Source organism: Carya illinoinensis, chromosome 10 (genome assembly GCF_018687715.1).
Source record: "Carya illinoinensis cultivar Pawnee chromosome 10, C.illinoinensisPawnee_v1, whole genome shotgun sequence".
In the NCBI taxonomy this organism is placed as follows: Eukaryota; Viridiplantae; Streptophyta; class Magnoliopsida; order Fagales; family Juglandaceae; genus Carya; species Carya illinoinensis.
The window spans coordinates 24,512,555-24,533,840 of NC_056761.1; the positions used below are offsets into that span (position 1 = coordinate 24,512,555).

The 21,286-nt window shown below is 36.6% G+C and overlaps 2 protein-coding genes across 3 annotated transcripts; one reads left to right on the plus strand and one right to left on the minus strand.

The window, feature by feature from the left end:
- Nucleotides 1–287: 287 nt before the first annotated feature.
- LOC122278025 (E3 ubiquitin-protein ligase At4g11680-like) lies at nucleotides 288–5,722 on the plus strand. 2 transcript variants are annotated; one of them, XM_043088085.1, is made up of 4 exons: nucleotides 288–862; nucleotides 2,069–2,188; nucleotides 4,078–4,084; nucleotides 4,182–4,323. In XM_043088085.1, the coding sequence occupies exons 1-4, from the start codon at nucleotides 387–389 to the stop codon at nucleotides 4,197–4,199; spliced, it is 621 nt and encodes a 206-aa protein (XP_042944019.1). In that variant the 5' UTR covers nucleotides 288–386; the 3' UTR covers nucleotides 4,200–4,323. The 2 variants fall into 2 exon arrangements, with proteins under 2 accessions (XP_042944019.1, XP_042944018.1); XM_043088084.1 differs by adding an exon at nucleotides 5,386–5,722 and having other exon boundaries at nucleotides 294–862; nucleotides 4,078–4,372.
- Nucleotides 5,723–19,830: 14,108 nt separating this feature from the next.
- Nucleotides 19,831–20,985, minus strand: LOC122278138 (50S ribosomal protein 5 alpha, chloroplastic). The gene is made up of 2 exons (XM_043088239.1): nucleotides 20,724–20,985; nucleotides 19,831–20,359 (listed from the first exon to the last, which is right to left on the minus strand). The coding sequence occupies exons 1-2, from the start codon at nucleotides 20,845–20,847 to the stop codon at nucleotides 20,016–20,018; spliced, it is 468 nt and encodes a 155-aa protein (XP_042944173.1). The 5' UTR covers nucleotides 20,848–20,985; the 3' UTR covers nucleotides 19,831–20,015.
- Nucleotides 20,986–21,286: the final 301 nt, after the last annotated feature.

Consider the following 21,286-nt stretch of genomic DNA (forward strand, 5'->3'; position numbering starts at 1 on the left):
TGATGTGCTAGATTGTAATAATAATGTATAATCTTTTTAAACTAATAATAAGAGTTTGTAATAAATAAAATATAATAAATAATTTCTAATAAATATTAGTAAATAATAAAAAAATTCTATATATAAGGAAATAGAAAATACGCACTGTGTTTTAAAAAGTTAAATAAATTTATAATTTAGATGTAAGAAAATAAATTTTTATATAATAAATTAATTAATAAGTTTAAATTTTAAATTTATAAAAATTATTCTATCCAATCACATGCAATCAGCAAACCAAATTCCGTCTTGTCGCATTGACAGCCTTCATCAAAAACAACTGTGTGTGATGTGACGTCGTTGTACCATTTACGCTCCTCCCTCTCTCAATTCTCTCTGTTTCTGCAATGGCGGAACAGCAGCAGCCTTTACGCGTGGAAGATGACGGGAGAGAACATTCGTCCTCCTCGCCCCGGTGGCCCACTACATTGACTCTCCCTCTCACTCGCAACGCCACTAGTCTGACTGCGGCCGACCGCTGTCCGGTCCCCCTGGCTGACTATTCCGAGCCCCCATCGGACGACCTCCACTCCAGCGACGAGAGCGGTTTCGGGTACTACTATTACTTCTCCTACTCGAAACCTATTCTGGTGCTGGACCTGGTGTGGAACTTGGCCTTCCTAATCGTCGCTGTGGTGGTGCTCTTGTCCACCTTCGAGGAGAGGCCGTCCACGCCTCTCAGGGTTTGGCTCTGTGGCTATTCTCTGCAGTGCGTTTTACATGTCTCCTTCGTCTACCTTGAGTATCTCAAGCGGATTTCTTCTATTCATGATCGTGCCCCTCAGTCTCCGCTCCGTTCCCCCTTCTTTTTCACTTACACCAGGTATATTTAACTTTTTATTTCCGTTCCATCCTTTTCATTTTCTTCTTATGCAATTAACAATATATTATCACTGAATTTGCAATTTTTTTGGGGGGCGGGGGGTGTCGTGTAGTATAGATTCGAATCTTTTAAAGATAATTAGGCTGTGATTTGTTCCTTTTATTTGGTTGTTAATAATTACTGAATTGGTTTGTTAATAGTATGTTGATTTCAAATAGCTTGACAATTCATTGTGTTTTTCTGTTTTTTAATTGCATCACTTCTTCAGATTATAATTTTCTATTTTCGTTTAGTTCCCATTTCTTTAATCCTCCATCTTTCATATTCTCTCACTACTTAATTTTCAACTTCCCAGCTTTCCGAGTGCATATAGGGCTGTGTGTGTGTATGTGTTGAGATCTTAATTCGCATTAGCAAAACTGAAGGACACGTTATGTTAATATAAGAATGTTGAGTTGTTCGGGTTTTAGCGTATCTGTAGGGTAGGATATAGTAGGAAGAACAGACAACACTGATGATTTCTCGCAGATTTTGTAAATTATCATGAGGATAGTTTCGGTAACTAACCTATAACCTCAGTGATCATCTAGACAGTAAAGGAAAGAGGAGGGTGGGGGAGAATGGGGGAAAGAGAGGCACTTATCACGCTACTCTTGTCTCTGTTTGACATACATGATTGAGTTTGCTTCTACTTCTGCTTTTTATATGCTAAAATGGTGTGGGCAAAGGTGCAGTAAGTTGACATTGTTATAAGAAAGTTAATAGATATTCACTTTGTTTGATGAATTTGCCATCCTTTTAAGGAATTTTATGAGGCTTTGCTTTTGGATTTGAGGTGGTGGGTGGATGCTCTTTTTAGTTCAATATCTTTTATACAGTGAAGTTCTTGACTTTCATAACTAGTCAGCTGTAGATAGAGTGATTTTTTCTTAACTATCATGATTGTAGATGTGCTGAATTAAACACGTTGTGGGAGAGGCAAGGTTCCGTTATTTCGAGACGAAATAAAAGTTCTTCTCTTTTTTCTCTTCAATTTGCAGATGACTTTCCTTCAGTGATGCTTCTAATTGTAATTTAGTATGCGAGTTGCAGTGCAGTCTAGGCATATAAGTTACATTGAGGTTTTTGGCAATGGTGGCCATAATAGTAACAGTGGAAGATTGTCGTGGGCATAATACTATTTATGTTTTATTCTTGTTTTTTCAGCATTCTAAAGAAGATGGAGTCAGTAAATACAATGCTATCTTCCATCTGGTGGGTGTTTGGATTCTATTGGATTGTTATGGGAGGCCAAGAACTTCTGCAAGATTCTCCTCGCCTCTACTGGTAAGAGCCATCATGCTAAATTACAAACTAATTCTCCATGGACATTTCTAATAGATTTATTTAACTCACAAATGTTTGTGATAGATGAAAAGTGGACATCCAACAAATCTTCTTGGATGAATTTCTCTTAATATGAATAAAGTCAAGTCAATAAAGTTTAATGCTATGTTGAAACACTTCTTCTCTTGGTGTGTCAACACAAGAATTTAGGATTTTTCTCTTGTGGATTTTGTACATTTTTTTAATCATCCTGCAGATGGGGTCTCCAATTTCCATATCTGTAGACAAATATGCCTGGCAGAATTCTTGTGGTCATTGTAGTCAGCCGCTGTTTTGATGTTATGGATCAGAACCAAAGAAAAAGCACCCCCGCATCCATTTCACTTTTTACATGCCCAAGTTCAATTTGTTTCTGACTGTTTCACTTTTCACATGCACGTACACACAGAAACCCACACCCACACCCACACCCACACCATAGGAGCAGGCTTTGTGGGTGCTTATGGAAGAGCCTCTTTTTTTTTTTTTTCAGTGAATAAGAACTTTATTAGTGAGAAATGTAGGCATAGCCCAAGTACACTACATAAATAAGAGCAATGCCTAGGCATGGTTGTCTAAAGATCCAGGGGAGTCATCAATGTTCATGCTATTAAATTCTATTACAATCCACCAATGGAGTAATCAGTAAAGAATTAAGAAAAAAACATTCTAAGCTTGTCCATTGTCCATTCACAATACCTCAAAGCTCCTTTGATTCCTCTCCATCCATATGCACCACCATAAACAAATTGGAACCATCTTCCACATAGCTGCAATTTGAGGATTACCTTAATTTGTATGGTTTGTTATTATTTTTGGGCAATTTGGGTAAGTACGGCGGGTGTAACGCCCCCAAATGTACCTTGGTTGGCAGGATTATCAGACAACACATTTACGCTAAATAAAAAAATTTATATATTAATCAGTAATCAATCTTTTCTTACATCGACTGATCATGACAGCAGAAGTTCAAAAAGGGTCCCAAAATTAAATAATAATAATTCAAGATCATTAACTGAAGCCGTAGTTTGTTGCCTGTGCAAAGTATGCATTCTAACAAAAGAGAATTATCGATAATCAATGCAATACTTGGCTATGATAGACTTCTATCTGTGTAGTGCGAAGTTTTACTCTCATGAAGCTATGTCATCAACTATTCCACTATATTATTATAATGTCAATATAATAATATGTCATTAAGTTGAACTTATAAGAATAAAAAATAATATATCTGATTCAATTACTAATTTTATTTAAAATTAATATTATTAATGGAAAATAACATATAATAAAGTTACTATTTAAAATTAGTAGTCTTTTATTTTCCTAATGCCTTTTCTTTTCTTAACTTTATGTTCTTTTAATTTGGCACACTAAATAAATAGCTTATGTATCACTCCAAACTAGCACTCATAGGCGATACTCTTGTATATGTAACATATGTATACTATGGCTCTTACCTATTCTTATGATCAATAAAATTTTGTTTACCATTCGAAAAATAAGTTAACTCTAGGCCTCTCTCTCTACTCAAGCAAAATTTGTGAGGTTTTTGTCATGTACATATACACAAAGAACAGTAAGGGTGTATGGAAGATCAAATTTCTCCACCAAAATTTTGAAGATCAAGAGGCTATTATTAGCATTGTTTTAAGTGTGCAATTTATTGTATGATGCATTAAGATTTGCTAGCCTAATTACAAGAGTATTTTTCATTTAATAAATTGAGCTATTCCTATTACATAGATTTGCTTACCCAATTACAAAACTTGTAGGTTTACAACTAGTTTGTTTTAATGTTCAACAAACATGTAGAACCCTCAGTGATGCGCCATGTTTATTATCTGCAGGTTAACGGTAGTTTTTCTAGCCTTCGATGTGTTCTTTATCATCTTTTGCATTGGGACAGCATTTATCATTTTCTTTGCTCTCTGCTGCTGTATTCCACTTGTAGCATTTGCCTATGCTATGACAATAAGACAAGGTGCATCAGAAGATGATATCAGATCACTTCCCAAATATAGATTTTGCCAGGCCAATCCACTTGGGACCTTTGACAATGATAAAATGAAAGTCGCTGGGGCAAGGATGGAGTCAGTAAACAGTAACTATACAAATGAGCGTCCTCTTCATCCTGAGGATTCTGTGAGCACCAATATCTCATCCTCTGTTTTTATTTTATTCTTTTTTGGATGCTTTAAAATTTTATCGTTTTTTATTTTTCACCCATATTGTCTGCCTAAGACCGAGGATCTTCACATGATCCATGCATTAACAATTTTTGAATCTGATCCTCCCTGCTAGTCTTAATTTAAGTGTTCCCCTACATGGATACATGAATAGCTTATTGTGGTACTTGGATTTGATTAGAGCTATTGTCTCTTTGATAATGCAATTATGAACTTTATTTTTACTGATTTTTCTTTTTTCTTTATTGGTGCATAATTTCCTGGGCGAGAAATTTTAGAAGTTAATTTACATATTTAGTTTGAAGCTTGACTGCTTTTATATTTCATTACCATGCATAGGGATTTCAAGATTTCCACCATAACAAAACCCGATGGCCTAATTAACTGAAGATGGTTTCTTCATTATGATGATGCTAGTGAGATCATGCATTTATTTTGGGTTGTTATTCATTGATTAAAACAAAATGAGCAAATAATTTAATCTTAAGTTTTTTCTTTTTTCTTTTTTTTTTTTTTTTTTTGGGGGGGGGGGGGGGGGGGGCGAAATGTGCATGTAATTTTGATCCGAGAAGTAATAGTGGAAGTTTTTGGAATATTGTTTAGGAATGCTCATGTGTAGTTAAGAAATGGGAAAACTACATTGTTGGCTGGCATTTTTCATTATAAGTGAAAAGAAAGGAACAAATTATGGACTGGATTTGTATATACTAATCACTTGATTAAAAACTTCAAGTGGCGGTTGACATATCATACAAACTTGATGAATGCAATGAGACATAATATATAATACGTAGATGTGCAAAAATCATTCTAAATTAATACTGCTTGATTCATTGATGATGCAACTCATTATTTGATAGCATAGAAAGGAAGTTCCCTTTTTTTTTCTTTCAAGTTCTTTGCTTGTTGCATCTGCAAAGTTTATAGAACATTCAAACATGGATTCTGATTTGAATTTCTTTTTAAAAGGAATGCTGCATCTGCCTTTCACAATATGTAGATGGAGTGGAGCTCTATACCCTTCCCTGCAATCACCACTTCCATTGTGGATGCATCAGCAGGTGGCTCCGAATAAACGCTACTTGTCCTCTCTGCAAATTCAATATCCTCAGGGGTGATACTTTGGTTTGACCCTATTCCCTGGACTCCTGATTTCACAAATACACAAGGGCTGGAATCATACACTGTTCCAGTTCCTAATTCCTCTTTGTAAATTGATGGGATATTGAAGACTATTTTACATTCATATTGTATATTTTGTAGTTGTAGCCAGACAAGCTAAAAAAGCAGAAAAATCGTTCACCAATGAACGCCATCCCCCCCCCCCCCCCCCCCCCCCCCCCCCCCCCCCCCCCACCAAACACACACACACACACAACTCAAATTCCTTGTCTTCCGAATCGAACATCCATAGGGACGGATATTGTGTTTTAGGAGAGATTCCACTTACAAAGAGTCTGTATTGTCTTTTTTCCCTCTTGGCTGTCAATGTGAAGTTGACCTTGGAGGCTTTGCACCAAATTTTGGCATCAGACAAAAGGTTTCATTCCTCAAGGGACTCAGTGTCTCATGCTCATAACCCGCAGGGAGAATTCCTACAACATGACGAGTAACTAATTTCCAAACAACCAAAATCTAAACATCGACCTACCTAGTTTGTAAGAACAAATCAATCAACTCACATCCATTTTGGAGCAAATTACTCATAGATTGGGTGTAATTGATGAGTGTCGAGCTCGAGATGAGTTTGAACCTCGCAATAGAAGGGGGTGTGGACCTTTTAAGGAGGACATGCTGGAAGATAGTGAATGGGAATAAGAGGATGAACAGTATTGGGAGAGGGACAGGGGACTTGGCCATTGTGGAGCTCGCTTTGGACGTACCATATGAGAATTTCCCCAAGGACGTGGATGGCGTGACGCTGACCATCATCCTCTTGATGAACCGACTAAGAGGATGAAGGTGAATGTCCCATATTTTTTTGGGAAGTTAGAGCCCAACGCCTTAGAAGGTTGGTTAACAGCCATTGAAGATTATTTCAATTGGTTCGCTGTGTTGGAAGATAGAAAAGTTCATTATATTCGAATGAAACTAAAGGGGCATGCATGAGCTTGGTGGGGAAGTGTGGAAGAGTAGTTACGTCATACTCAATGTGCACTAGTTTATAATTGGGAGGAGATGAAGGAACGATTGAAAAAAAAATATTTGCTCATTAATTACAAGCAAATGATGTTCAAAGAGATGTTACAGTTGAGGCTGTTGTGCTAAAAATATTTGCAAATGTTCAAAATAGCAACAAGTAGTAAAGTGTTTCAAAAGAAAGAATGTCGAACCCGCAGAAATTAATTATTTTATTGGATACTAAAATTTACTAAATTAATTACTATTTGGAAAATAAAAAATTGACCGATTCTATTGTTAAAATAAAATACTTGACAAAAATAAATTAAGTAGGAAAATAGGATAAAATTTAAGGTTTTAAAAATAATAAGAATAGATCTAGACGTTTGATTTTATCTAGAAAATCTCACACAATTTATTCTTTCTTGTTATAGAATTCCAATTATCCCAAGTTAATGATAAAAATCCCTTGACTATTCAATATCTTCTCTTGAATAATATTAAAAATATCTCCAATCAATAACTCCATATCTCTATGTGAATTTAATTAATTGGAGACTCATTAAGTTCTTTGGCTTTTTCTTAAAAATCACACTAGTCGCGGTCAAATATCTCTACGTTTGCTCAACTAATCGTGTTTAATCCTAGAGTGCTAATCACAAATCACATTTTGGTCTCATTGCCATTCAATAGATTGAACAATAGTTGGCTAGAAAATTGCAAGCATTAATAACAAGAAATAAACACTCAATCACGGAAATATTATTGTGTGTTCAAAGCTAGCCTACATCAAAGTTCTAGAAAATAAAATTAGCTCATAATGAAATTGAAAAGAAAATGAATAAAACTAGTGTTTTTGGTTAGAGCCGGTTGATGAAGCATGCGGCTCTCGCCTATGCTTTCCATATCTGCCTCCTCCTCAGAAAAATAAAGAATAAAAACTAAACTAAGAACTGAACTCTAGACTATCGAACTCTTAAACTCCGAATCCCCCAAAAGCATCCCACAAACTGAGATTAAATAGCTGTTAAAGTTGACAAAACAGAATCAGAGAATTACGGCTACAATCTAGCCTAAAAATCTAGAAAATAATTTCTAAAGATAAATATTAACAAAAGAGAAAAATATACCAAAAATAATGGAATTATAAAAAATGGAAGATTCAATAATAATCAACTTGATTTGCAGAGCTCAAGATGATTTGGTGGTCAGCATATTGATTACGGAACTTGAGAGGGTCCCACTGGATAACTGGTCTACTCGCCTACCGAGCGGTAGGGCTGAAAACCGATCCCCTTGGTGTGGTTTTGGTCTTGACCGAAACCGCACCGACACATGAAATATTCATTTTTCTCGACCGAAACCGATTGATAGGGAGGAAGAGAATCGGCCGGAGTTTGATCGGTCGGCACCGATTGGTTCAATGATTTGAGGATTGTTTTCCACTTTCCATCTCCAACCAACAAATCCACATAATAGATTCAACAGAAAACCATCACATTCACATTTCACAGCAACACAACTCAACCAAAAAAGACTTAAATGAACAAAATTTTGTCACTCACAATCACCAAAGATCTCGTGCGGCTTGAGTCTTGAGAGATGGACGAGAGGTTGAGAAAATAGAGGTGTTGACGAAGTGGGAGTTCGTTGGCAAGAGATGAGGAGGTGGTGGTTGTGGCTTGCTTGCAAGGCTGTGAGTGCAAGAGTTGAGAGAATATAGCATTTGAGTGTGAGACAGAAGGGGTGAGAGAGAGAGAGAGAGAGAGAGAGAGAGAGAGAGAGAGAGAGAGCAGAGGTGAGACTCTGCGAGGGAGTGAGAGTGAGTGATGGCAAGTGATGGAGAGTGAGTGATGCCGCCAGCCGACCGATTCTTCACCTATTTCAGCTGGTTCCTGAATTCGGCAATAGGTCCGTGTCAGAGACTATCAGTCTGGTCGGTTTCTGTATAGCCCTACCAAGTGGTAAGTCTTATTGCCTTTGCTAGTTGTTTCCCATGATATCATTTAAGTTGGTTGCTTAAGTTGGTTGTTTAGACTCGTCACGGTCATTTAGGCTGCCCGCTTCTGATAGTCGCTAAAGCTCAAGTTTCGTCGCCCAATCTAACTGTCAGGAGCCTTGTTGCCAAGTCTTCTCGCTCAAGAGGTAAAACATCTCGCTCATCCCCTAACTCTTGTCGCTAATCCTTGTTGCCAATTTTGGTTGCCTTTGGGTCTCCTCGCCTACCTAGAGGAAAGATTATTTGCCTACTGAGAGGTAAGTCTTCTCACCTTTGGGCCAAATAAATCTCTTTGCTACCCACAGGACAAGACTCCTCGCCCAAATCTCATTGGCTCTCTTCAGATCACGTCGCCTCTCGTCAATTTGGATCCATAGTCTCTTCTTTTGTACCAAAATACTCTCATTTTGCACTAAATCTTCTCATTGCTTTAAATCCAAGAAAATAAAGAAAAATATATAGAAATAAAATAAGATCAATAGCATTAAAGAAAAACTGACACTTTTCATAAATAAAAGAGTAATAAAAATCACATTAAAATCACACTTATCAGAGGCAAAGATCATTAACTATCGATTAGTATACAAACCGATTCCACGAGCCAACTGTCCTTAGTAAGATTGTGGAAACTGAACAGCAAAATCTCGCTTGATACTGCGTTGGTTTACATATTGAAATGCGCAAGGAAATGCTGATCGCATGACTGATCAATGTTGAAGAAGCGTATCAACTGGCATTGCGTATTGAGAAGCAGTTGGGGCCTTCGAGTGGGAGGCGAGTGATATCAACGGACCCAAGGCAAGAGTGTCTGCCAACTTATTCATTCCAGAAACCGCCAATGCCGAGTGATCAATCTAGGAATGCTGTGATGGGAGACCAAAAGTGTAAGGCCAAAATTACAAGTGAAAGGGCCACAATGTTACAAATGCAAGGGGTTTGGGCATTTTGGTGTTGTGTGTCTTACAAGGGATAAAAGCCTTTGTTTACGAAAGAGAATTGAAAGTGATCAATGCAATTAAAGAAAGTGAAGAGGAGGAGCCTGATGAAGGTCATGAAGTTGAAGATGAACATTTGGACTCAATTGATCTACCTAGCTATGTGATCCACCAAGTGCTAGCTGGCACTTAGAAGGACATCTAGGCTAACTCTGATTGACGACTCACGAATATTTTTCATACCTGTATGGAGCATGGAGGCCGTGCTCTAAATGTCATTATTGACAACGGCAGCAACATGAATGTGATTTTAGGAGATGTTGTGGAGTGCTTGGGATTGAAAGTTGAGAAATATCCTACTCCTTATCGAGTTAGTTGGGTCAATGAAGACAATCCAATTCTGGTGAAGCATCAGTGCTTAGTGAAATTTTCATTAGAAAAAACTTATGTGGATGAAGCCTGGTGTGATGTGGTTCCCGTGACCATCTGTCACATGTTGTTGGGGTGACCATGGCTTTATGACAGGAGGGTGTCCTCTGACGGGTATGCCAATTCTTACTCCTTTAAATTTAAAGGTAAGAAGTTTGTTTTAGGCCCTTTGCAGATTTTAGAATTTGAAGCACAACCAAAAAAAGAAGTTGTCCTAGTACTGACTATACGTTAGCTCACTCGAGTTCTAAAAGAGGAACAAGTGGTGCTAATGGTGGTGAATTGTGAGATTAAGCAGAATGATGGCTTTATTCCTATGGAGTTTACCAAGATGCTGGAGAATTTTCAAGACATCATGCCCGACGAGATGCCAAAACAGCTACCACCAATGTAGGACATGCAACAACACTCCATCAACTTAATTCCTAGGTCATCGCTACCCAACTTGTTGCATTGTCACATTGTCGCATGAGCCTAATGGAAAATGAAGAGCTTAAGTGGTAGATCCAGCTCTACTTATGTAACAGCCCGCTAGAAATTTAATTGTGAAATTTCTATTGACTTTAAGAATCTCGTGAAGATTCTATAAGTTTTCACAAATCTATTAATGATATATGTTTTAGTCTAACCACATAGTTAGTGTTATTATTTACTATGGTATCCGAAATGTGTTTTTGATTATTGGAGATAGTTAGAAGTGTCAAAATGTATTATAGTTTGTGCCATTAGACTCGGAGGGTTATTTAAGGTCTTATGGTGCAATAACACTTTTTCATATTTTCGGACGAAACGTCTGCTCAAAACTGTAGATATTATTGGATAAAAATATCTTGAGCTAATTTTTGTAGATATTATTGGATAAAAATATCTTGAGCTAATTTTTGTAGATATTATTGGATAAAAATATTTTAAGTTAATTTCGTGGATATTATTGGGTAAAAATATATTGAGTTGATTTTTGTAGATATTATTAGGTGAGAGAGTCTTACACTCCACTCTCACTTCGGGTAAGAGAGTCCTACGCTTAACTCTCACTTCTGGTAAGAGAGTCATACACTTAACTCTCACTCCAGCCTCATCTCTTCCATATCTCATCCATAAGTATCTCCAGCCACCCCTCCCCACGAAATTATTTTCATTTACACTTTCCATTGAAAGAATACCAAACACTCTCTCTCGGACAGCTTTTAGGAGTTTTTTTGCACGCCCATTTCGAAGCTTTTGTAAGTATTTTATCATAAAATCTCCTTCATATAAGTTGTTTATTTTTGAGTCTAGTTTACGTGGATATCTTATTTGCCCCATTTGAAGATTATTTGGTTAGTAAAATATTATGTAAACTATAGAAAGGTCATTCTGGGAGATAAACTGGAGAATATGTTATAGTTTGGAGTTTTTGACCAAGCTAATGGATAGATATGAGTCCGAAATTTTTATAGAGTATTGTTAACATGTGTATATGATTATTGGTTGAGGATTTTTGCATGATTAAAGGTTTTGATGAAATATTTTCTTAAATTTAGAAACTTAGAAACTGGAAGAGGAAAAACAGTTTCTGTTTTGAGAAAGTTTAACTCTTTGGTGGTCTAAACCTATTCCAATGACTTTGATAATTTTATTGGAGGATCCTAAGTATCTTATATACATGTTATATTATTATTTTGAAGATATTTGATGTTAGTTTCAAAGATATGAAATTTTATGCAAATAGATATTCAAATAAGCCAAAGTGTGGATGTTCTTGGTTAAATTTATGTTTTGGTTAATTTTAAACCATGTGATCTTGAATTAGAAGTTTATATATGTTTTAGGACATCTTTTTAAACCATGTGATGCTTTGATTTGAAGATCACATATTTATAAGTCATAGATCAAAAGGTTGATCAAAACAAGTTGAAAACAAAAATCAATGGAAATAGCATATAGGAATTTCGGCCCTATGGAGTTTTAATAGTTGTGATTAGTTTTAAATTTTTCTAAATTGATATTTGAGTTGAGGATAAAATTTACATGAGGCATGTAAATTTTGGTGACTTTTGGAGTTAGTATGCAAAATCCTTAAGTTATGGGTAAAACGGTCATTTTCCTACATGTAGAGAGTAAAATAGAAATTTTATTCTTTAAGTTTGTATTTTCCATTTTTCAAGTTATTAGTGATTTAGTGCTAACTTTTAGAATCACTAATTACAGTTCCTCGTGATCGCGCTTGAGGTTTTATAAGAAACGCGGAGATCGAGGTAAGTTAGCTTTTAACTTACTAGCAGTCTACTGTGTATGTGTGCTAAATAAAGGAACTACAGTGTATGTATGTATGTTATCATATATGTCATGCCATGCCAAGTTATCACATAATTGTCTATTATACAGAATTTATTTTGTCATCAATTTTTATCTGTTACATAATATATTCTGTCATGTATTACTGTACATTACAAGTATGTCATGTTAAATATATTGTCTATTATATGTTATGCCATGTTACGAAATGTTTCTATCTCAAGTTGGTCATGTATTTCAAGTTATATTCAAGTCACGTTATGTTACGTCAGAGCTTCAGTCATTTCGTATTCCAGTCACGTTTCATCTTGATTACTTATGTATGGGGTCACAACAATTGTGACGCATACACTACGTGAGACACAGCAATTGTGACACGTAGAATACATGGGGCCACAACAACTGTGGAGTATGTACTTAAGCAGTTAAAGAATAAGTTTCCGTATAATACATGAGGCCACAACAACTGTGGAGTATGTATTTACACGTAGAATACATGGGGCCACAACAACTGTGGAGTATGTATTTTTCATGTTAAGTCAAGTTTGTGTAGAATACATGAGACCACAACAACTGTGGAGTATGTATTTACACGTAGAATACATGGGGCCACAACAACTGTAGAGTATGTATTTTTCATGCTAAGTCAAGTTTCAGATCAAGTTCATGTCAAGTCAAGTTCAGTTCATGTTTTAATTTAAGTTATGTCAATTATGTTATGTTGTACGCCAAGTTATGCTTTAATTACTTATGAATTTGATTATGCATTTATGCTTTTACTGTCATCCATGCATCATTAGCTTATGTGGAAGTTTTTTGTTAACTTACTGAGATTTGTAATCAAATCTCACTTTGGTAGTCCCAACTACCATTCCTCCCGAATGGTAGATCTTGTTACAGGACCTGAAGGAGAATCAGGAGCTGATCAACTAGACACAGTTGACTAAGCGACGGTGTGACATCAATGTTAATATAGTAATTAATGTAAATTACTACTTGTACGATTGAGTTGCATCTCTAGTACTTTTTGGATCATAACCATTTTGGACTAGTGTTTTGATCTTAGTTGTTCAATGAGTTTTTATGTATGAAGTATGTTTTAAGCATTTGAGATATTTTCAATTTGGTGCATAGTATTGCTAAAGAAAAAATTTATCCACTGCGAATATTACGTATTGTTAGATGCATATTAGGAATATTGCATCTTATATATCATGAACGGGGGCAAGTAACCTTGTGTTGCATGTTTTGACGCTTCAAATGTCTGTCCGGTCCCAAACGGAATTTGGGGGTGTCACAACTTACACCCAAGAAGGATGGCAGCTAGAGGATGTGTGTAGACATTTGAGCCATTAACAAGATAACAGTGAGGTACCTATTTCCCATTCCGCGGCTTGATGACATGTTGGATTTATTAAGTGGTGCATCCATTTTTACATAGATCAATCTTCGAAGTGGGCATCACCAAATTTAAATCCATCCTGGTGACGAATGGAAGACTGCATTCAAGACAAAAGTGGCTTGTTTGAGTGGTTGGTCATGCCTTTTGGATTAATCAATGCGCCTAGCACCTTTATGCGTGTTATGACACAAGCGCTCAAACCATTCTTGGGTAACTTTGTAGTTGTTTATTTTGACGATATCTTAATTTTTAGTCATTTTTTACAGGACCATTTAGACCATATACAACAGGTCTTGGAAACTTTGAGGAATGAACGGCTCTATGTAAATCGGAACAAGTGCTCTTTTATGAAACAACTAGTGAATATGGGATTCATCATTTGGAACCAAGAAGTGGAAGCCAGCCCTGCCAAAGTCCAAGCAATTCAGAATTGGCTTGTCCCATGGAACTTTTTTGAAATAGGAAATTTCCATGGCCCGCTACATTTTATTGGCACTTTATCCGGAATTTTAGCACAATGCCTCGTGATTCCGACAGCAGCCAATCAGACCTCATCTTGAAATCGTTTAGAGAGAGAAGCTCTGCCCCCTCTCTAGAAAGACAACAAATCGGTTCTCGTTGAGGGAGGTGGGAGCCTCGGCTCCTCCCTCCCTCCCGCCTCCCTTTAGTGTTGTTTCTTTAGCTTCTCTGTTTCTTTTTCCTGTTTAGTCTGTTTTTGTGGCTAGTTTTAGTTTTATCTCAGTCGGCTCTTGCATTTTATGGTGGTTAGCTCTTCGCCCCTAGTTACAGCGCCATCCTGAAGCGAGGATCACCAGCGAGGTGGCGCTTTGCAGAGGAGTCGTGCGGAGAGGGCGTAACAGAAAGCTCTTGGCCCTTTTACAGCACCATTCTCCGGTAAGGGCCTCGAGCAACCCTGTGAGATGGCATTTTGCAGAGGAGACGCACGGAGAGGGCGTTACAGATAGATGGATCTGGACGGGTGAGAAGCTAGCTACCCTTTCTTGTTGAAACAAGGATGACGGCGATGGACTATGGAGAGGCAAGGATACATCGGGGTGGCTCGACGGCAAGAAGCTTGATACTCTGTTTCGTAACAGAGTGATGGGTTTCGTAAAACGATGAGGCTGTTGGTTTTCCCTATCTGGTTCTGGTCGACGGTTTGATGGGTTTATCTAGGCATCGTGAGGCTTCCCGTGCCTTGTGGTGGTGGTCGGCAGCAGTAGCTAACGCTGCACGTAACAGAGAGGGAAGAAGGGGCGGCGGGTTATAGTGTTGAAACCCTAGCCCGATCCTTAGGTGCCTCCTTTTGTAACGGGTTGGGCTTGGGCTGGGTCATTGGCCTGGGCTTGGGTCATTGGCCTGGGCTTGGGTCAATGGCTTGGGCTGGGCTTTCTATTTGCACAGCCCTTTCCTGGCCTTTTGTGGTTCTGTATTTCTTTTCTTTGTTTTTTTGTTCTGTTTTAGCTTTTATAATAAAACTTTATCTAGTGTCCCACTCCTTTTTAAAGGAAGGTGGGTGTTAGTCCTACTCCTCTTTTGGAGGAGGTAGGTGTTGGTACTTTTCCTCCTTAGGAGGAGAGAGTGTGGTTGTACTCCTCCTCATTGGGAGGATGGAGCGTAGGTGTACCTCTCTTCGTTGGAAGAGAGGTCGTTTTATCTCTGTTTTAACAGAGAGCTTTTTCTCTTGACTGCTGTCAAGAGAAGAGGTATAGAAGTTTAGACAATGTCCGTCACAAAGAAATTTGTTGACGGGGAAGCCCCTGAGCAGTTGCGTTAGTTGGCTTACAGTCTGGTTCTTCAGTTTGTTAAGTCACAGTTGTAACTTCGTTTATGAATATATGCAGTGAAGCATTTTCCATCAAAAAAAAAAAAAGAGTCAATACAATAACATTTGAATTTCGGAAAATATTGAATTTCTCGTTTTTCAATGAAAATGAATAAGAATAATTGGATTTACCTAAACAAGAAACAAAAATTAATTTTTGTCTAAATGACGGTACATAAAAATGTCTCGTCCAAATCCACATAAAAATCAAACTCTAATTTTAATCTATAGACTCAAACTTTATTACCATCTTCCAAGTAATTAATAGATTTTTCAATATTACTGGTGTTTGATACTCTAGGTACTCCTGCATAGGAACACGTTTGTGAATGGTAGCTTCCAAATCTATCCACCAAGTGTTAGGTGGCACAATGGCCAAACTAATTTCAATACAAACAAAAATAGGAAAAATTATCAAAACAAGAAAAAAATTTCCAGTCACCCCAATCACTCAAAAAATGAATCAAAATATAATTTGAATGGTAAAAAACAACACAAATACAAAACTTTCTTGTACAATAATAGAAACTATATTTTCACAATGATCTGGCAATGAGATTCTAGTTGTTAAATTTGGAGAATCTGAATATACCAAGATTTCATGTTAAATTGTTATAGAAATTTGGTAAAGAGGAACACTCGTAGCCATCAGAGAGGAGAGCATAGTAGTTCAGTTTTCCATGTTCAATATTCACTTTTGATAAAAAGAAATCAGATGTGATGCGTAGAGTCAAGAATAAATCTGGAGTGGGAACCATAACCTATATATAATACCCGAATTCTAATTGTGTCTATCATAAAATAATAAAATTATATAGGTTTTTAATTGGGCCTGAACAACTTTAATATTCACGATATAATCAAAATCATAGGCTTCTAGAGATGTGTCAATAACCTAGTTATGTTACTTTATTGATAACACTTAATGAGTACAATAGAAATTACCAAAACCTTATATTTGGCAATTATACAATGTATGATTTATAATCTATGTAGGTCCATTAAATTTGATCTATGTAGGTCATTAAATTAAAATATTTCTAACAAAATGTTTTAATGAATTCTATTTTTCAATTGGATTGTGAAATATCTTCTAAGCTAATTAAGTTTATGGAGTTATTTGCATGCTTGTGCTTATAAATGTGGCATCAACAATAAAGATATACTTTTGTCTATGGCTATTAAGGTTGACAATATTTGACACGATCCATAAACATGATATGAATGCAAAACAAAATAATATGATTATGGTTGTGCATAATAGAGTTTGGGTAAATCAATGTCAACCTAAAAATGACAAAACATTAATCGGGTCAGATTCAGGTTTGATCTAACAGTTTTATGAGTCAACCCTTTGACCTGACTTCATTGAAATATTTTTTATAAAAATTGTATCGTGTGTGTGTACATATATATATATATATATAGAATTATAGATGATCTTAGGATGGATAGAATGCGCAAAAATGCAAAGTTACATTTTGCATTTTGAAAAAGGAAGTAAATTTCGCTATCTCGAAGCATTTTTTGGCACAAGATATTCTTAGTATTACTTTCATAATTAAAGTTTTTTGAAAGTGAATGTTCTTTTTTAATTTCTTACATACCTTTAGTAAGGTGAAACCAATAGTACTCAAAGATTAATGATAAAATATCATTTCTCATCTCTCACAAGGGAAATGATAAAAAGATCAAAGGTTGTATTTAATAAGTTAAAAAAAAAAAAAAACATATATAAAACAGTTTACTGCATTAAAGTTTCAAATAAAAAATTTATATTTTGTTGTCCGTTTCAATTATGAGAATTTTTATGTTCACAAAAAGATTTACAAAAAACTACTTCAAAAAGTGACGTGGCATGATGGTACATTAGATTTGCTTTACAATAAAGAAAGCTTTATAATATAAAATACCGCATTATGTTGTATCACTTTGTGAGGTAGTTTTTGTGAGTCTTTTTGTAGACTTAATTATTTTCCTTCAATTATTTTATAATCAATAAATACTAATGTAGAAAGTATATTTTTTTTCCATGCATTGTAACAACTTAAAGCATATGATAATTATGTTTTTACATAGATTCACTGGAAAATGTATTGGAGAGCATGAAGACAGTAAAATACGTTAACCTGACATGAACCCAGCTGACTCATACTCACTCGAATGACTAATTTTGTTATTCGAGTTGGGTTAGGGTTGGCTCTTTCATGACACAAGTTTGAATAACCTGACACAAATCCGAATGACACGACACAAATTGCTATCCCTAGGCAATGAAAGGAAACGTTATCTGGGCATCTCTTATCCTTTAAACCATTATTCAGCCCGAATTGGCATGGATGGAAAATCTGGGTTTCTATGCACATTTCTCCTTTGTGCAAAGAATGCCATAAAAAGATGCAAAAGGAAAAGAAGAAAAAAGAAAATATCTCCCTCGTTATTATTAGGGTAGCAAATGAGAACTAACAGAAAAAATAACGAGAGAAACAATTCAGTGTTTTCCTTGCAAGAATGCCAGGATATGTTGGCAAAATATTTCTTCACTTCAATCTTTCCATTCATTCAAATAATAAACAGAGACATTAATATGTAGCCTGTATCTGCAAAAAGAAAGTAGACGCAGGAAATTATGAAGGATTTGTCCCACTAGGTCCTTACCATGGTACAATGTTCTTCGTGTGCAATGTTGTTCAGTGATTCAAAATTGCTATAGTGCATCTTAAGGGTGCTACAAGCACAAATTAAAGGCCGAAGAAAGTAGATTCAGTGCTCTGAAACTACCATCTAACAAATTTATCGAAGATTGCATCGAAATATAAGTACCGAGTTGAGAACTCATTTGAAAAAAAGGGTCTGCTAATACCTGACCTAAATAACATCAAGTTAACTGTATATTCCTAGGAAATTATCAAAGAATAGTTCATGAGAAACTTGCTTTTACCTCCATTAAAAAAAGAAAATGAAACTAACTACGTTTAATCATGAATTTCCCAAACTTAACGATTAAAGAACCATAATTCCTAATATTTCTTTGACCACGATCCCATTCGACAAGAATGACCTCACTTTTGGAACCAATGAAATTAATATGAAACCGAGTTTTTACCCACTGGAATGTTTTTTTTTTCTATATAGAATGATGAAGAGTCATTACAAAGGAAGGTCACATGATCTAGCCCTACATTCAAAGTACACGTGTAGCGAGCTGTACTTAATCTATACCCATTGTTATCATCCAGCTACCTATGAGCACCCACGTGCCAAACTCCCTGTTTTCACGTATGGTGAGTTTGAGCTTACTTAACCCTCAGAAGTAAACTATAAGAGAGTTTGAACTATGAAGCCAAGTAGTAGTGATTGGCCCTGATCCGAGGGGGAGGTTTGGATAGTGAGTTGAGATGAGATGAGTGAGATGCAAGTTGAAAGTTGAATAAAATATTGTTTGAATATTATTTTTGTTTTGGGATTTGAAAATATTGAATTGTTTATTGTATTTTGTGTGGGAGTTTGAGAAAGTTGTCATGATTAAATGAGATGAGATGAGATGAGATGAGTTGAGAGGCTTCTTGTATCCCAAAAAGCCGCTAATGCCAATATTATATATATTAAACAAAGGCATTCTGAGACTGCTCGTGCTAAGTGCTCACCATTAGGAGGTTGACAGAGCATACAGCACAAATCTAAGATTCATAAATGTTTCTACCACAAATGCCACAAGAATCTATGTGAAACTAATAAATCATTTCACACAAAACTGTCAGATGCTATATACAATGTAAATGCTAGTCCTAATTGGTGTTGAATCTTGCCCATGGCTTCCCTGCCCCACTCTGGTAAGAACCAAACCAAACCAGCCTTTCACAATGTCAAGCAAAACATATTTCAAGAGTATCCCCCTATATCCAAAAGTTTGCTTTAATGGCTACTGCTATCGACTTCACCAGAGGATTAGCAATAGATCCCAAACTCAAATTTCATACCTGTAAAGTCTTAAAAGGATTGGTTCATTTTGCCCATAAATTTCTCAATCTATTTCCCGCCGCAGTCAACCCTTAGGGATTCAAAAGGCAATTAAATCTGTGAATCCTGGAGTGAATACAGGACTTTAGACAAGAACTAAAGTTTGGAAATATATGCAACTTAGGTCATATACCGCCTGTATGCTTTCGACTCTGAATATCATGATGAAACAACAAAGCTCTGGGGCTTATGTAGCATCCGGTGCAGAGTTCATGGCTTATAACCGAAATACCTATCTTTATTAAAAGGTCTCTGAAACTCTCAGATGCTTTTGAGTTTCACCTCACAGAACTGATTACACAAATCACCCGACACAAATTATAGAGAACTCTGATGTAATTGGATACATTTTAGTATAATGGGGTTATTAATCAACCTATAAATGCGTATATTTCTTCTACCAGGATGACTAAAAGAGCTTTAAACCCTCAGCAATTCGACTTCACAACAATTGGGAAAATGTTACAACCATTGAAGTCCTTTGAACAAATAAGATACACTGGTAGAATCTAAGCTCCAAGAAGCAAATTAAAATTACGCCAAAAAGCATTAGAGTCAGCACAAAACCTGCAAATCAGCTTAGAGCAAATTTCAGACATTCTTTAGCTTCTTCATCTTTGAGGGCGGCCACCGGCCCTTCTTCCGCAGTCTCCGCTTTCGGACAAGCCTATTCCTCCTAAGCCTTATCTTCTTTGCCAATTTCATCTTGAGCTTCTGCTCCATCCTCTCCTGCAGCTTCGACTCCAAAGGGAGTTTGTCAACTGACACAACCTCCTTGTTCTCAGCGTCTTCCTTGCTATTGGAAGTAGGCTCACCAGCCGTTGCATCAATGTCAGAGGAAGCATTGACAACTATCGAACCCATCTTCTTAATGACACCAGTTCCTTTGAAAAATTTTGGGTGCAGACCAATTGGTTTCACGTGCAACCTGGAGACTGAAACCAATGGTATAAGATTTGGAATGGGAAAAAAAACTAGAAGAACACAGATGCGTTATTGGAAGCAAAACTCAGATAGCATTTCGTGAGCTTTCAAGTAATTAGGCATAGCCCGAGTACGGATTATACAAGAGAGAAAATCTAATTACAAACTACGAACATTTCATGAGCTATTTTAGTCAAACAATATAAATGCAGATTAAAGTGAAGGTGATATGTTTGAAGAAAAACCCGACCCAGTTTATGCTTGAATACTAAGATCCGATTGCTACAAGAGATGGCTTTCGAGAATAAAATTCACTATACCAAATTGAGATTGCACTAAAAAAAGAACCCGCAAGAGTGAGGGGGAGAGTCTTACTTGAGGTAGCAGTGATGTGAAAGGACGACGATGATGCTGTTGATGAATGCGAATATGAAGACGAAAAGGACGATGAGGAGAAGAAGATAGAGGTGAGAGGATTGGAGCAGAGAAGAAGAGCCATTTTTCCAAGGCTGGTTCTGTTCAGTCTCTTTGAAAACTTGATCGTTTGGATTCGTAGTGTGGATAAGGCTTATTACGTCCTGCTTCGTCGGGAGTGTCAGCGTCTCGCCTCTCCTCTTTCCATCCGATAAGGTTTTCACCATTCAGTAATCAGCATGCTACAAAATTAAATTATCCGGCCCGGACCGGAACCGTATTTCTGGATGTGTGCGGGCGGTTATCCGGGCCATATAACCGGATCCGGTTACCCGCACATATCTGCTATAAGTGTCAAAACAAAGCATCCACAGAAGTTGTTTTCCCTCGTAATAAAAGGATATTGATAACTTCCTTGAAGAAAAAGTAAGAACATACCTAAACAGTGAAGTCGCTCGACGTGCATTCAACACTAGCTCAAGTGCAGTCCATATAGTGAGTTCACTTGACATCTGCTTCACATT